The sequence below is a fragment of the Podarcis raffonei genome, chromosome 13 (genome assembly GCF_027172205.1).
Source record: "Podarcis raffonei isolate rPodRaf1 chromosome 13, rPodRaf1.pri, whole genome shotgun sequence".
In the NCBI taxonomy this organism is placed as follows: domain Eukaryota; kingdom Metazoa; phylum Chordata; class Lepidosauria; order Squamata; family Lacertidae; genus Podarcis; species Podarcis raffonei.
The window spans coordinates 54,593,318-54,609,844 of record NC_070614.1 but is presented as its reverse complement, the minus strand read 5'-3'; the positions used below and the strand labels follow the sequence as shown (position 1 = coordinate 54,609,844).

At 49.5% G+C, this 16,527-nt stretch overlaps 1 protein-coding gene across 3 annotated transcripts in view; it reads right to left on the bottom strand.

The window, feature by feature from the left end:
• Positions 1-16,527, bottom strand: part of KIF1C (kinesin family member 1C) — a 52,477-nt gene that overhangs the window by 18,359 nt on the left and 17,591 nt on the right. For 2 of the 3 annotated variants that reach the window (XM_053361534.1, XM_053361535.1), the window contains exons 2-9: positions 12,072-12,216; positions 6,763-6,839; positions 5,588-5,767; positions 4,461-4,526; positions 4,166-4,344; positions 2,516-2,627; positions 1,343-1,420; positions 676-741 (exon numbers count right to left, since the gene is read on the bottom strand). In XM_053361534.1, coding sequence (XP_053217509.1) covers positions 676-741; positions 1,343-1,420; positions 2,516-2,627; positions 4,166-4,344; positions 4,461-4,526; positions 5,588-5,767; positions 6,763-6,839; positions 12,072-12,177 — 864 coding nt within the window. In that variant the 5' untranslated portion in view covers positions 12,178-12,216. Of the gene's footprint in view, positions 1-675; positions 742-1,342; positions 1,421-2,515; positions 2,628-4,165; positions 4,345-4,460; positions 4,527-5,587; positions 5,794-6,762; positions 6,840-12,071; positions 12,217-16,527 lie in introns of those variants that run through there. The other variant, XM_053361536.1, reaches the window with a different exon arrangement.

Here is a 16,527-nt window from a genome sequence, read left to right as displayed (position 1 = left end):
CTACAATTCCATATAGATGTATCTCTAGTATACTGGTAGTAAAGGTAAAGGGACCCCTGACCATTAGGTCCAGTCGTGGACGACTCTGGGGTTGCAGCGCTCATCTCGCTTTATTGGCCGAGGGAGCCGGCATACAGCTTCCGGGTCATGTGGCCAGCAGGACTAAGCCGCTTCTGGCGAACCAGAGCAGCGCACGGAAACGCCGTTTACCTTCCCGCCGGAGTGGTACCTATTTATCTACTTGCACTTTGACGTGCTTTCGAACTGCTGGGTTGGCAGGAGCAGGGACCGAGCAACGGGAATCGGCAAGTCCTAGGCTCTGTGGTTTAACCCCCAGCGCCACCCGCGTCCCAGTATACTAGGTGTTATTATTATCCAGGTTCATATGTGGTTATTTACATATGAATCTGGATAATAATACATATGGTTATTTACAAGCTACTGGTTTTTTAAATAAATGCATTCCAGGTATTGCTTTTATTTATTTCGTAAAATTTAACACACCGTTTGATTTTGTAAAAAAGAGCAATTTACCAAAAAAAAAGCAAGCAATGAAACTGCCACTAGGAAAGCATTGCATCGATGATTAAAGCCTTTGGAAGTTAAACTAAAAGCAGGTTAAGCCTGGAACCCCGAAGAAGAAGGACACGCCCCCCCCACAAGAGGGTCACTCACCATCTCTGCCAGCGCGGAGATAACTTTGCCCAGCGTGGTCAGAGATTTGTTGATGTTGGCGCCTTCCTGAAAAAGTGAGTGGAAATAATTTACAGAATCTTAGAATTGTAGAGCTGCAATGAAGGAATCACAGCTAACTTGTTAGAATTAACTCTGTCTGTCTGTCTGTCTGTCTCTCTCTCTCTCTCTCTCTCTCTCACACACACACACACACACACACACACACTCCCCTCTGGCACACATGTGCCCCACTGGCAGGGGAGGCTTACTCTAGCCCAGAGGTTCCCAAACCTTTTAGGAACTCCACTACCCTCTCGGTTCCATATACCCGCCCCCAGTGCCCCCTCCCTATAAAAAAAGCATTATTCAGAACAGTGGTTTGCACGACCGACTGAGGAAAATAACAACCCTACAAAAGGCAAAGCAGCAACAGATAATTGCCCATATATTCAGAACCCAGTTAATACAACTTAGCTCCATTAATTCAGCAAACTTGACCTGGCGATGCCAGCTTTGCAAAGTCTGGTGTTCACCCGCCTCTTGCTTCTTAGCATCCCCTCTAGATAATCCCACCGCCCACCCCCCGGGGGGGGACCACCCACTTTGGGAACTACCGCTGTAGGTTGCCAAGATGGCGGCTTCTCGGCATGCCAGGTGGAGCGCTCACCTTTAGCCTCGTGCCCTTGGCTCCTGACGAATCCGCCCGCTCGCTCCCGGCCAGGTCCACCAGGCTGATTTTGCTGACCTGAAAAGAAAGGACCCAGATAGGAAAAAAGGAAGGAAGGAAGGAAGGAAGGAAGGGAAGAAAGAAAGAAAAAGAAAGAAAGAAAGAAAGAAAGAAAGAAAGAAAGAAAGAAAGAAAGAAAGAAAGAAAGAAAGAGAGGCTTTCCTCCCTTGTTCCATGGTGCTGTATGTGCTTGGGATCAGGACCCCCTTTCTCCCTTCCTGTCCCAGATGCTGAATCACAGGAGGTGACAACGGCAGAGAAGCGGGTATATTTTATTCCCTTATAGATGTGGAGTCCCTCGGGAGGTTATGGACCCTCTCTCATTTGAAATAGTAATAATAAAATAATAAAATAATAAAATAATAAAATAATAATAATAATAATAATAATAATAATAATAATAATAATTTATTATTTATACCACGCCCATCTGGCTGGGTTTCCCCAGCCACCCTGGGCGGCTTCCAACAAAGATTAAAAATACATTAAAATGTCACATTAAAAACTTCCCTGAACAGGGCTGCCTTCACATGTCTTCTAAAAGTCAGGTAGTTGTTTATTTCCTTGACATCTGGTGGGAGGTCGTTCCACAGGGCAGGTGCCACCACCGAGAAGGCCCTCTGCCTGGTTCCCTGTAACTTGGCTTCTCATAGCAAGGGAACCGCCAGAAGGCCCTTGTTGCTGGACCTCTGTGTCCAAGCAGAACGATGGGGGTAGCAACGCTCCTTCGGGTATCCTGGGCCTTTGAGGCCGTTTGGGGCTTTCAAGGTCAGCACCAACACTTTGAATTGTGCTCAGAAACGTACTGGGAGCCAATGTAGAGGCTGATGGCTGCTTTAGATGAGATTCCTGCATCATGGGGGGTTGGACTAGAGGACCTTCGGGGTCCCTTCCAACTCTAAGATTCTATGATTCTACACCACACGGCTGCCACAGAGCTGAGAGAAATGGGGTCCTGGGCACAGAGCTGTAGGCAATGCACAGCTGTCAACGTGGCAGAAGAATGAACAGGAGTAGGCCGCCTGTCTGCTACAGGCGAGTAGCAGGAGCGCAGTTTGCCCATAGCCCTGAAGGCTCTGTCCCTCCTGCCCCCCAAGGCTGCAGGCACCTCACCTTCTCTGTGTCGAGGTCTGTGAGTTCGTCGTGGCGGCGCTGCGTGAACACGATGGTGAAAACGGCATGGGAGCGGCTGCTGGTTTCGTTCATGTTGGTGGCTGCGACAGTCCTGGGAACAGGGAAGAATATTCAGGTGTGTGTGAGAGAGAGAGGACTTGGATGGTGGCAGACTCTCCTTCCTTGGAGGTTTCTAAGCAGAGGTAGGGTGGGATTCTGGAGCTGCGGTTCCTGCATTGCAGCAGGGGGTTGGAGCTGGAGTTGAGTTTTGGATTTGATATCCCGCTTTATCACTACCCGAAGGAGTCTCAAAGCGGCTCACAACCTCCTTTACCTTCCTCCCCTACAACAAACACACTGTGAGGTGAGGTGAGTGGGGCTGAGAGACTTCAAAGAAGTGTGACTGGCCCAAGGTCACCCAGCAGCTGCATGCGGAGGAGCGGAGACGCGAACCCGATTCACCAGATTACGAGTCCACCGCTCTGAACCACTACACCACATTGGCTCAGTGTGATTCACATTGGTTGAGCTAGATGACCCTTGGGGATCCCATCCAACTTTACAATTCTGAGTCGGCGGCTCCCATCCCTCCTCCTAGCCAGCCACAGATCCAGGCTCACCTCCTTCTCTTAGGTACCATGTCACTTGAAATCTTCCTTTTGGTTCCAAAAGAAGCCAGGGAAATCTTGGTTCAGGGTCCCTCCACTATACCCCATCTCCTCTCATAGCTAAGAGGGGAAACCCACAAGTCCCCACATAAAAGGTCCAGCCGTGGCCAATACAGTACCAAGGCCACCAACCGGGTTCAGTCAACTCCATGGAGGAGGAGAGGGCTCTTGATGGCCACTAGCCAGAATGGCTTTGCTCTGTCTCCCTGGTCCAAGGAAGTGAATCCCAGTTGCTTGAAACCACAGGAGGGGAGAATGGCTCTTGCGTTTGAATCCTGCTTGTGGGTTTCCTGCTTGGTCTCTGTGAGAACAGGGTGCTTGAGTAGATGCCCCCCCCTTTGGCCTGATCCAGGAGGCTCTCCTTATGTTCTGGGGGCCCTGCTCATAAGGACAGCCTGTTGGATCAGGCTGAAGGGGCCCATCCAGTTCAGCATCCTGCTCCCACAGTGGCCAACCTGATGCCCAATATGGGAAACCAGCAAGCAGAATCTGAGCACAAGAGCCCCTCTCTCTCCCTGCCATTTCCAGCAACTGGACTGCGGAGGCAGAGCAAAACCATCCTGGCCAGTAGCCATCGATAGCCCTCTCCCCCTCAAATCTGTCTCTTTTCAAGCAACCCAAGTGGTTGGCCACCCCTGCCTCCTGTGGCAATGAGTTCCACAGTTTGTGCTGCATGAAGAAGGACTTCCTTTTTACCCACCCTAATCTCCCAACCTTCATGGGGTGTCCACCCAGTTCTAGTGTTGAGAGAGAGGCAGAAAAACTTTCCTCTGTCCGGTTTCTCCCAAGCATCATTTTATAAACTTCCATCGTGTTGCTTCTCACTCGCCTTTCCTCCGAACTGAAAAGTCCCAGGTGCTGTAACCTTTCCTCATGGGGCCGTCGCTCCACCACCGCCCCCCCCAATCATTCCGGGTGCCCTTTCCCAGCTCCCCAACACCCTTTCTGTGGCGAGGCAGCTCCCCGGCCCACAGTGGCATACCTTGCTTTGTTGCCGCAGTCCATAAGGTCGGCGATGTCTTCGTAGGAGGTGACGGCCAGCTTGGAGAGGTCTTCAACATAAGGGCCCATGATGGGGTGCTCCCGCACGCGGAGGTTCCCGCGGCTCTTGGGGTTGAGGAGGTCGCGCACGCGCTCGCAGTAGATTTCCATGTAGCTCACCTGGGAAAGCGGGCAAGGCGGGAGGGGCAGACTGTGAAAGGGCGCAGCCGGCCAGCTGGGAAGGGCAGCGGAGACGAGGGGCACAGGGGTCGGGCGGGGAAGTGGGAAGGACTTACCTCCACGGAGTAGGAGAGGTTGGGGCACTTGTTCTCGTTCACTCGGGCAAAGAGGTCTTCGCAGAGCTGGAGGGGGGAAACAGAGGCAGAGGAGGTGATCAGGTGGGATTGCTATGAGGAATTATAACAAATATGGAGTACGCCATTTGTGTCAGCAATGAAAGCATTGCGTTGACTGGGTTTAAGCCATTTTTATATGATTTTTAATCAATCCACGCCTTTGCACCCCTGTCTTATTTCTCTTGCTTGACAAGTTACGTACACAGGCCAGTTGCCTTGCCAGGCATCCTAGGTAGTAGGCAGTTCTTTGATGTACCCTTCCTTTATTTTGTTAATCTTAAGGGCCAGGAAGAGAGTTCATAAGGAGATGGTAAATCCTGCCTCTCCCGTTTACTCCTGTTTATGACTTCCAGAGTTTCCTAAAAGCATTCCTCTTCGTTTCCTCTTTTATTTACTCTGAACTGCATATGCATACTCAAGTAGGAAATTAGCTCTTTGTAGTTTTAACTTTAACTTTGCCCCACGTGGTGTTTTTTTTAAATGCTCAGAGGAAATCTGATTAGTTCTTACGAACACTGTGTAAAAAGTTCTTTTGTGAATAAAACGACCTGTGCCGGACGGTGGACAGGAATTATTATTATACCCACCGCTCCCAGAGTCTTGCGGGTCAAGCCTCTGTGTGTATTTTATCAGAGTCCAATCCTTCCTTGCTTTGGGAATACTACAGTGAGATGCCCCAGCCACACCCCAGGGGGAACCACGGTTGGACGGGACCAGGCTTCAATTCAGCCGGGCAGAGGTGGCTGTTTGTTTCAGGGTTCGGGTTAGTATTGTACACCGTGTATTTGCTGAAACTGTAGGGCGTAAACCAGCCTTTTGGTCATTTCACCATTATTGCCTTGCCACTAATTTCGGGGGAGCGGAGTGCAACTTATTTGGCTGAGTGGTTAGAACGCTCAGCTGTCCCTTAGCTGTGATATCTGCACTGCAGCAGATTAAACCAGATGACCCACTGGGTCCCTTCCAACCCTACAATTCTGTGTTTCTATGCTATAACGGTCCTGGGGCTCCCGCACGCCACTCCGCCTCTCCCTCCAGGTCCTGGCCCCACAGACCCCGGGGCCCACCTGAGGGATGATGCCTTGCTGGTCCTTCTCCTGCTTGCCCATCATGGTGTAGGACTTGCCGCCGCCCGTCTGCCCGTAGGCAAAGATGCAGACGTTGTAGCCCTCAAAAGAGTGCAGGAGCATCTCCTCCCCGATGTCCTTGTAGACCTGCCTCTGGGAAGCAAAGTTGGGGTCCTCCTCCTGGAAGGGAAAAGGAAAAGCCAGCACTGCACCGAGTGCAACACCTTAGAAAAACGGGGGAACGAGGCATCAACACACAAAACCTTCCCAAGAATTGGAACAGAATGTGACAGTCACGGCCCTTAAAATCTGTTTCCAGGTTTTTTGGGGAGGGGAAACTCATTGAAATCTCCACACAGATGGCATTGCACCTCTTTGCAAATGCCAGAAATGTTTTCTTCTGTATCACCTAATCGTTGGAGGGGTTGCAATAAACTTGGTGCATGTTATCATTTATGGTGGCGATGCTGGCTGGAGCGAGGTTTTTGGGATTCGAGAAGAACAATAAATATTACTAAGGAAACTATTGTCTGTAGCCCAAAATTAATGCCACTGAACATTTTTTATGATACCAACGTAGATATGTTGTCAAAAGAATTGGTCTTATGCAGTACATGAAATATGGAAAACAGCCCCAAATCTTACACTTGGATGCTACAAAGGAGAAAATTACATATAATTTGAGATTTCAACAAGGTCTACAACCTCCTGACACTTTTTATATGGTATGGAATTCCTTTATGATATATACAGTGGAACCATCATTTTCAAGACAACCTTCATTGCAAGTCTGCCATATTGGAATTAAACTTGATGATATGAGAACGCTGATGGTCTTTCCTTGGACTTGGTTATGACCAAGAAAACTCCCGCCCCCAAAGCCTTGCACCAGGTTCAAGGGCTACAACCACCAATGCCACCTTCCTCCTGGCCCCCAATCCCAAGGGGCTGGCGCCGTCCTCAGCCAGCCTCCCCAAAGTTCTGAACTACAACTCCCATCATCCCCCCAGCCAGTACAGCCTTATGGTGCTGGTGGGTGTTGTAGTCCGGAACACCCAGACAGCACCTGGTTGCGGAAGGCCAGCTTAGGTTTCAACTCCATTCTGCCAATTCGCCATCAGCAATAGCTCCACACCCGGTCCTCATCCCACCTGCCCACCTCCTAAGAAACTCACCGAGGTGTGAGACCAGTAGGAGTAGTCAAAGGTGAAATTCTTGAGGCCATCTTTTGCCTGTTTGGGGTTGGCGATACCTGCGGGGAAAGAAAGATTTAAGAGTCGTGCGTTTCCCAAAGAGCCAACTTTAGGGATTTGGTACTGCTGAGGTCAGGTGGCCTAGCCGGGATTCCTGCATTGCAGGGGGGGTTGGACCAGGAGACAATGGCGTAGGAAGGCGGGGTGCAGGCCACCCCGTGTGTCATCACTGAGGGGGGGTGACAAAATGAAAAAAAAAAGTATTTTTAAAATAGAATTTTTAAAATGGGCTCACGACACTTTTTTAAAAAAACAACAACCCCCACCTTCCTATGCCACTGGTAGCTAGGTGAGGCGGGGGGCACTGGGTGCCACACCGCAGGGCCTGCAGCGTGCCTGAGCCACGCGTCTCTCCTGAGAGGGAGGTGGTGGGCAGACTGCCTGCAAGCTCCACACTGCTTTTTTGAGCAGCACGGGGCTTGCGCCTGCCCACCGCCTCAGCCGTCCTACAGCTGAGGGGAAGACTGTGGAGCGGCTCCACGCAATGTGCCCTGCCTTGGCTCGCCCCGCCCCTGGTGCAGGACTCCCGCACCAAACTGGGCACCTGAGTGTCCCTTCCAACTTCACATATTCTCTGGCTTATTTGCCCTTCCTTTCCCCGTGGACATGGAGGGTGCAAGAGGTTAAGTAAGTGGGGAGACGCTGCTAATATTGATGCCTGCAACTGTAATTTTGCAGGGGGTCAGGCCAGATGACCCTCTGCATCCCTCCCTTCCATCTCTACAGCTTTTCATCACCTCTGCTGGGTCGCAGAAGAAAACGCTCTTGGCGCAGAGGTTGGATGGATGCCCAGAGCAATTCAGCCTGCAGGCTACCTGGCAGGGTTGTTTGGGGGATTAGAGGGGGAGAGAGAACCACAGGTGTCATCTTAATAGCATATGAGCCTGGCTGCTGGGTCAGGCCTCTAGACCAACATCCTGGAAACTCGCAAGCAGGATCCGAGCAGAAGAGCAACTCTCCCCTCCTGCGTTTTCCAGCAGCTGGTGTCCGGAAGCATCGGTGCCTCCAATTGTGCAGGCAGAGCACAACCACCCTGGCTGGGAGCCATCAATAGCCCTCTCCTCCTCCGTGAATTTGCCCAATCCTCTTCTAAAGCCTCTAATCTTAAGTTCCTTGGAGCAAAGGCAGGATATAAATAATACAAAATAAAAATAATAAAGCACTACAAGGGCTCTCCTCTCTCTGGTATTTGGGTTTGGTGGTTGGCCTTTAAGGAGTGGAGGTTTGTCCCTGAGTATAATAACAGAGTAACAGAGTTCACAGGGACCCTCGAAGGCCATCCAGCCCAACCCCCTGCAGTGCAGCAACCACAGCCAATGGTTGCATCTGGTAGGAAAGGAAGGGAAAGGAAAAAGTAAAAGTAAAAGGAAGCTTCCTCTCCAAAAAGCTGAGAGGTTCTCCTTCCTCAAAGTAGAGCCAGGACAGGACTAGCGCCAGTGGAAGCCGCTCAGGTGCCTGGGGTGGCGTGCCCATAGGGGCAGGGTGCACCGTGGGGCCTCCGGAGTCTGCCTGCCTCCTCCCTACAGCTGGTGGGGAGGCAGTGGGTGGACCGTTTGGGCAGCGCAGAGCCTACACACGCCCCAACCACCGTGTCTCTCCCAGGAGATGTGTGGCTTGGGCGCGCTGCAGGCCCCACAGTGAGTGCCACTGGGCATTTTGTCACCTCCTCAGTGGTGTCACCTGGGGCAAACTGCCCACACCACACACCCCTTCCTCCGCCCCTGGGCAGGACAAGGCGAAAAGCACCAGGGAACAAACACAGTCAACGCCTCCCCTCCCCTGCATTCAATGTGTGTTCTAGGAAATCCGCAGTCGGACCAGCGCTGCGCTCCCCTCCTTGGAAAGCCGGCCCAGTGGCATTACTCAGCCTCAGCTCTTGGAAAAACATTCCCTGCATAACTCGAATAGCTGCGGCTTTGAAGTTGCCCTCTCAGCACCCTGCGGGCCGGGGTAATGCGTTTGGGGAAAGGGGAATGGCTTCCTCTCTGGGGGAAACCCGGGTGCTCCTGTGGGCCACCCCAAGGCCACCAACACCTCTTCCTCCTCCAGCAGGTACCCCCTGCACAAGGGCCCCTCAGCTGTCCCGGGGCTAAATATAGACGGGGGTCAAGCAGCTGCTGGGGAAGCCTGGCAGGCATGGCGAGAAACGCCAAGGCCAGGGAGAGAGATCAGGCTGGGGCACAGGGATCAGGACGAGGTCCTCTTGGGGTCAGCATCTTCTTCCTCCAGTAGAGGAAGACTGGGAGTGGCTGCCAGGACCATGTAACACCAGTCCTGAGAGATCTGCATTGGCTTCCAGTACATTTCCCAGCACAATTCAAAGTGTTGGTGCTGACCTTGAAAGCCCTAAACGGCCTCAAAGGCCCAGGATACCCGAAGGAGCATCTCCACCCCCATCGTTCTACCCGGACACTGAGGTCCAGCTCCGAGGGCCTTCTGGCGGTTCCCTCCCTGCGAGAAGTGAGGTTACAGGGAATCAGGCAGAGGGCCTTCTCGGTGGTGGCGCCCGCCCTGTGGAACGCCCTCCCATCAGATGTCAAGAAAATAAGCAGCTATCTTATTTTTAAAAGACATCTGAAGGCAGCCCTGTTTAGGGAAGTTTTTAATATTTAATGCTGTATTGTTTTTAACACCCGATTGGGAGCCGCCCAGAGTGGCTGGGGAGACTCAGCCAGACAGGTGGGGTATAAATAAATAAATAAGTAATAAAAAATATAAAGAAAGACACATAGAGTTGGAAGGGACCCCTGAGGGTCATCTAGTCCAACCCCCTGCAATGCAGGATCTTTTGCCCGACATGCGGCTTGAACCCATGACTCTGAGATTAAGAGTCTCACGCTCTGCCGACTGAGCTGTGTACTTGGAGGGGACTCCCCTATGAGGAACGGTTCCAGCGCTAGGGGCTTTGTGGTATAGGGGAAAGGTGAGTAAGAGGCAACATCGGCTACTTTAAAATGAGGCTGCATTTTAAATTGAATTTTGACCTGTATTTTAAATTGGGTTTTTTCCTCCCCTCTCTTTTCCCCCTATTATGTTTTTACAGTGATTTTACTGGTGTTAGCCGCCCTGAGCCCGGCTCTGGCCGGGGAGGGCGGGGTATAAATAAAGTTTATTATTTATTAACATGATGGAAGTTTGTAAAATTATCCGCAGCTAGGAGAAAGTTGATAGAGAAAAGTTTTTCTCCCGCTCTCTCTCTCTCTCATAGAACTGTTGGACATGCAGTGAATGTTGGGAGATTCAGGAGGGATAAAAGGAAGTCCTTTTGCACACAGCGCAAAGTTGAATGGTGGAACTCCCTCCCACAGGGGACAGTGATGGCCACCAACCTGGATGGCTTTAAAAGAGAGTTCGACGAACGCATAGAGGACGAGAGGGCAATCCCTGGCTCCTAGCCACAATGGCTAGGCTCTGCCTTCGCAGTTGGAGGCAGCGATGCTTCCGAATTCCGGTTTCTGGAAACGACAGGAAGGGAGAAAGTGCTCTGGGGCACGGACTGTGCCTGCGGCTTCCCCACTGAGTCATCTGAGAGAACAGGAGGCTGGACTAGGTGGGCCACTGGAACTTGAGAAAGTTCCTTTGCATGGCCTTTCTCATGGCTTTTAGTGATTCAAAAAGGGCAAAGCAGCCAGTCCTTTCCGTTTTGTAGGCTTCGAAGGGGCTGTTTGCACAAGGACAGGATGGGAAGAGGGTCTGGCGGGTCCGCAAAGCCCACTCCCCACCCCTCTCCCAGCCACCACCAGGCGACAGGATTAATTCAACTTAAATGAGCCCCAAAAGAGGTTTATCCAGGCTGTTTTTATAAGCCCAGGGCTTGTTGACTTGCTCAGTCAGCCAGAATTACACACAATTCTTCTTCCCATATAACGCTTTTTTAAAAAAAGCCACCTACAACTTTCTCGTCAACTTCCTTTCACTGGCAAAGGAGAGGACAGTTGTTTATCGTCGGAAAGACGCCTTGGAAGGGGTTTTGTAATATGTTTCAAAGGCTTAATAAAATTAGCAAATGCAAGGTCCACGTCCCCTGACACCGCCTTAACAAAATGACTCCCTCTCATGTGATTTTTATTCTATCCCCCACCCTGTTCCTGATCCGTTGCAAACTTTTTCCAAACTGGGCTTTGTTTAGCGTAAAGTTACAGAGCAGGAAAAGAGGGCTGGTTGGATGCAGGGCGGGGGAAAGAAAAGACCAGCCAACCCACCACCCCCCCATTTAAAAAAAGCCTTTTGAGGCTGGAGGTGTCCCAGAAGAACTCGGGAAGCTTGGTACAGGCAGCTCTTGGCAATTAATGCTTTGCCCTGGTTAACTGATTTAATTAAGCCAAGCCATGTGACAGGCATTACAGGTGACATTCTGGGGAGATTTAATTAAAGTGAGCAGCAACTCAAAACAGCAGCAGGCAGCTTGTTCAGAGGGAAGCCCACGGATAGAGGCTCAAAGCTCCTGTTCAAATAGGAACTGCAGAGTTGGAAGGGACCCCCAAAGGTCATCCGGCCCAAACCCCAGCAATGCAGGAATCACAGTTAAATTATCCCTAATAGGGCACCTGACCTCGGCAGTACCAAATAATAAGAGAAGGGGGAGGGGTGGGCTTAAAGCCCAAAAATCCCCACTCCTCACACACACCCCTTTGTTGCCTCCTGGGCAAGAAAGGGAAGCACCCGCCTTTTTCCTGGAGAGCAAAGGCAGGGAATGCACCTAAGTCCCCAGTGGCATTTCCAGGTAGGGCCGTGAGACACTCCCTGGCTCTGAAAGCCAGTGTTGCCAATACTGAGTTTGGTGGATCAATAGTCTGGCTCCATGTTAGGGATATAGGAGTCTTCCTTGTTTTTCAACAGCTTCTTCCCATAACATGGCTGCAACCCCAATGATTTGGGTGCTTTTTGGTGGGATCCAAACTATCGCATTTATTTATTTTTTATTTCACAAAATTATTACTCCGCTGGACAGCAGAGACTGAAACAGCAGCAATTTTCAGTAAAAGCAACATTCATAAAATAAGACAAATCAATAAACTAAAAACAGATGAAAACATACACGATCCACATTCAGGGCAGGCTTGTCTAAATAAAAATGTTTTCATCAGGCACCAAAAAGAGTACAGCGAAGGCGCCTGCTTGGCGTCCATCGGCAGGGAGTTCCAAAGTACAGGTGCTGCCACACTAAAAACTTGATTAGGCTCAAAGACAGATGGACACACACACACATCCATACCAACAAGGCCACTTACAGGTTGTTTTCCCCTGCATCTGAATGATACATTTGGCGTCCCGGCTGATTTCGCGGGCGTTGAATGGCCGGACCCGGACGGCCACTTTGACGGAAGCGCCGGCCATTTTGGGTCAAATTTGGGTGCAGCTCACAGGTGGGATTACCTGCAAAAACGGGGAGGGGGGAGAGAGAGAAAGCAAAACAACCTCTTTTATTTTCAGCACTTTTCATCCAAAGTTATTTTGGTGGCTGGATGGGTGGGCAGAGAGGGGATAGACACACATCCTGCATCAAGAGCCACAAAGGAAATTTGCACTGACTAGGGATGAATGATCACACACTGTCCCTTTTGATAAACTCCATTCTGCCCTGTTTCCAGATTAAGATGGCCCATCTTCACATAATTTAACATCAAGGCTGGTTGAGCACCGACTCTCCACCCCGCAAGCAAAGCCTTGGAGATGTTGCTGAGAAAAAAATCACCACCGCCCTTGGCTCCAAGCCAGAGACTCAGGCAGACAGGCGTCTCGACGAGACAGGTGAGCTTGTTTAATGGGCTTTTAAGGCATAATAGTCTCCCAAAGTATGGGACGCGGGTGGCGCTGTGGGTTAAACCACTGAGCCTCTTGGGCTTGCCAATCAGAAGGTCGGCGGTTCGAATCCCCGCGACGGGGTGAGCTCCCATTGCTTGGTCCCTGCTCCTGCCAACCTAGCACTTCGAAAGCACGTCAAAAGTGCAAGTAGATAAATAGGTACCGCTCCAGTGGGAAGGTAAACGTCATTTCCGTGCGCTGCTCTGGTTCGCCAGAAGCAGCTTAGTCATGCTGGCCACATGACCCAGAAGCTGTATGCCGGCTCCCTCAGCCAATAAAGCGAGATGAGCGCCGCAACCCCAGAGTCGGCCACAACTGGACCTAATGGTCAGGGGTCCCTTTACCTTTACCTAGCCTCCCAAAGTAGTTTACATCCACATGAAACCCAACAACAAAATCAGATTAAAATACCCCAATTCCACCCCAAGCATAACAAACGAACAAAAAAAAAACCTATTCAGCTCTGAAGAACACCGCCTGATGTCCTAGATCAGTCCTCTAGATTAAGCCGAAATTTGGGGTTACCTTTAAGGCTCATTTAAAATTAGAGGGAACAGAGATCTGTAATTGGCACGGGGGGGGGGCACGACCACTGAGGAGGTCCCACATGCAGTGTTAGAAGCTCAGATATATACAGTGGTGCCTCGCAAGACGAAATTAATTCGTTCCGCGAGTTTTTTCTTCTTGCCAGTTTTTCATCTTGCGAAGCACGGTTTCCCATAGGAATGCATTGAAAATCAATTAATGCGTTCCTATGGAGACCGCCTATGGAGACCGTTCCTATGGAGACGTGCTGCGCTTCCCCGCTGTCCCCGGAGATTGCGAGGCTGGCGGTGGGGAGAAGGGCTTTTCACCCCGCCTCCAGCCTTCAGAACAGGTCCGGGGACAGAGGGGAAGGCGTGCTGCGCTTCCCCGCTATCCCCGGAGCTTGCGGGGCAAGCTTCGTCTTGCGAAGCAAGCCCATAGGGAAATGCGTCTTGCGAAGCGCCTAAGAAAACGAAAAGCTCTTTCGTCTAGTGAGCTTTTCGTCTTCCGAGGCGTTCGTCTTGTGGGGTACCACTGTAAACTAGGCGCCAAATGGCTCCTTAAGCCAGAGTTACAGTCACTGAAACAGACTGCCTAGTTGCCATTTGGGGGCTAGACGGCTCCCAAGTCGTATTTGTCAATATGACTTTTGGGTTCCTGAAACTCGTTCTGATTGTGCAGATAAAATATCACAGACAGAATTCGACAGGATGTGTTGCTAGAGTGTGAAAACAGTCAAGATCCAAGGATCGCCAGGGAGGCGCCTCCAGGTGGTGGAGACAACAGGTGCCATCCGGGCATCTTCACCTGGTCGCAGGTGGCCAATAGCCAGGTGCAAAAAGCACCTGGTGAATTTTGAATGCTGCCCATAAGCCTAATTGTTCTTACATGTGGGTGCTCCAGCAGCCAATTTGACACGTGCCCCCCGTCGCCCCCAAGAGACACCCCTTCCTGTGTCAGATAGAGAGGAGTTCTGGGTTGTGGGTACTCAGAAGCGAGACATTGGCTGCTTCAACACACCTATAAAAAACGCTCTTAAAAAACTGTTTTAAAGTTCACAATGGAACATTTCAAAGTTCCAATTTCAGCTCTACAGCACTATTGGTTTCACAGTGTTATAACACATTTATAACTTTTTTTCATATACTGTACTAATGTAGCTGAGTCCAATATCGCTCTGGACGTGCTGAAAAGCAATCTTTCTGTTGCACTACAAGTTGTCATTAAAACAGGTTCCACGAATGAGCTGCAGAGGATTAAATTAAATGTTTGCCTGCCACCTGAAAACCAAAACATTGAGTCATAGCTGTCCAGCAGCAGGGTAATCATAGCTTGGGCCAGGATGCGTCATGCGTAATGCATGTGCGCAGGTGTGCTTCTCCAAAACAGTCTCTAGGGCCCACCCCATTCCTGCGATTTCGATCTGTTTTAGCTGCTTTAAATTGTGACATTTGGATTGTTTGGCATTTAAGCTCTCCTGCTGGTGAAGGATGAGTTAATAAATATGAATGATGATAATGATAATAATAGACATTCATACAAGTGTAGGTCCACATTCATAAGAACATAAGAAGAGCTGCTGGATCAGTCTAATCTAGCATCCTGTTTTCCCAGCGGCCAAGCAGATGCCCCAGTGGGAAACAAGCTAGCAGGATTCGATCAGGAGAGCAACTCTCCCTTCCTGTGGTTTTCAGCAACTGGTATTCAGAAAAATAGCTGCTTCCAACTGTGGCAGCCAAGCCAAGCTATCCTGGCTAGGAGCCACCCATAGCCTTATACTTTTCTTTTAAAAAAAAAAAATTTTTTACCAATAACCAAAACACAAACAGTGAAACCCCACCAGGCAGCTGATACATTAGGTATACATAATCCATAATAACATATTCAACCATATGCACAATTTTATTGGTTTATTTAACTTTTAACATTTTAATTGCCCCAAATTGTTCAAGCCTACCCAAGTAATTCAATATCTTCTCAAACCAATCCTCCTCTTTCTCACTGACCTTAAACCCTTTCATTCTGTGTATCTTCACAGTTAGGTATTCTAAAATTATAATATTATTCAGGTTTTTTCCTCCATTGGTTCACCCCCTAACTCTTCTGCATTTTTCCAATTACTCACTATAACCTGTCTGGCTGCAGTTACCATAAATTTTACCCATTTACATTCCTCTTTTGTTTTTAACTTGGTGCCACTCAGACTAATAAGAACCATTAATTTAGATATTCCCACCTTCCTACCCACAGTTCCCGGTATTTCTATACCAATCTGTTTCCAAAATTCATTAACTAACGGACAATCCCACCACATATGACTGTACGTTCCCATCACTCCACATTTCCTCCAACAATTCTTACTTCCAGATTTTGTAAGATGATATAACCTTACAGGTGTATAATACCATTTTTGTACCAACTTCAACTCTTGTTCCTGGATTATCCTAGAGGTGGCAACGAAGGGTGGTTGCCGAAAGATTCTTTCCCAATCTTCATCTAAAATCTGTTCCAGAATTTCTAACTTCCAATAATATTCTTTCAAACTTTCCTTTGGTGATTTCCCCTTATCTAATAACACCTTATACAATTTTGAAACTATTTTGGCCCTATCTGTCCTAGGACAGATAGGACCATAGCTTTATACTTAATCCTCTCTTAAAGCCATCCAAGTTAGTGGTCTTCACTGCCTCCTGCAGGTGGGAGTTCCATAGTTTAACTAGGCTCTGCATAGAGAAGGATTTTCTGCTACCTGTTCTGAATCTTCCAATATTTAGCTTTATTAGAGTTCTCATGTTGTGAGAGACTGGGTGGCAGGGGGGTGGGACGTTTCTTTACTGACTTAATTCTATAAACTATGTCGCCTCTTCTCCCCAAAGCAGTCAGGGACATTTGTGGCGTCTGCAAAAACAGGCTCAACATCACATTTTCAAAAGATCAATTAGTCTAAAAATCAGGAGCGACATCTTCCAAAGATCAGGTTACTGGAGGGGGAAAGTGGCCTACAGCAAGACATCAGAGCTGCTGATTTTAATCTGCCAATCGCAGCCGGAGCTCTTAAGCAGGGCAAATCCAGGGATGTTTGGGTTGGGACATTCTGCACATTCAACACAAAGGAAGCAGAGAATTAAGTCCTGGGCGCACAAGGCAGCAGCGTTTGAAGGCTCCCAGCTGCCACAACCACCGTCGCAAAAAAAGGAAAAGAACAGGAGCAGGCTTCCAGCCCTTAAAGCTGTGAGGACACATTTGAACTTGGGCACACTTTGCGAAATTTTAAGGACAGGGAGGCAGGAATGATGTTTAGCAGGATTCCCAGAGGTCAGGCAGTATTCTGCCTAAACCTCTGTCCCTCTGCTGGAC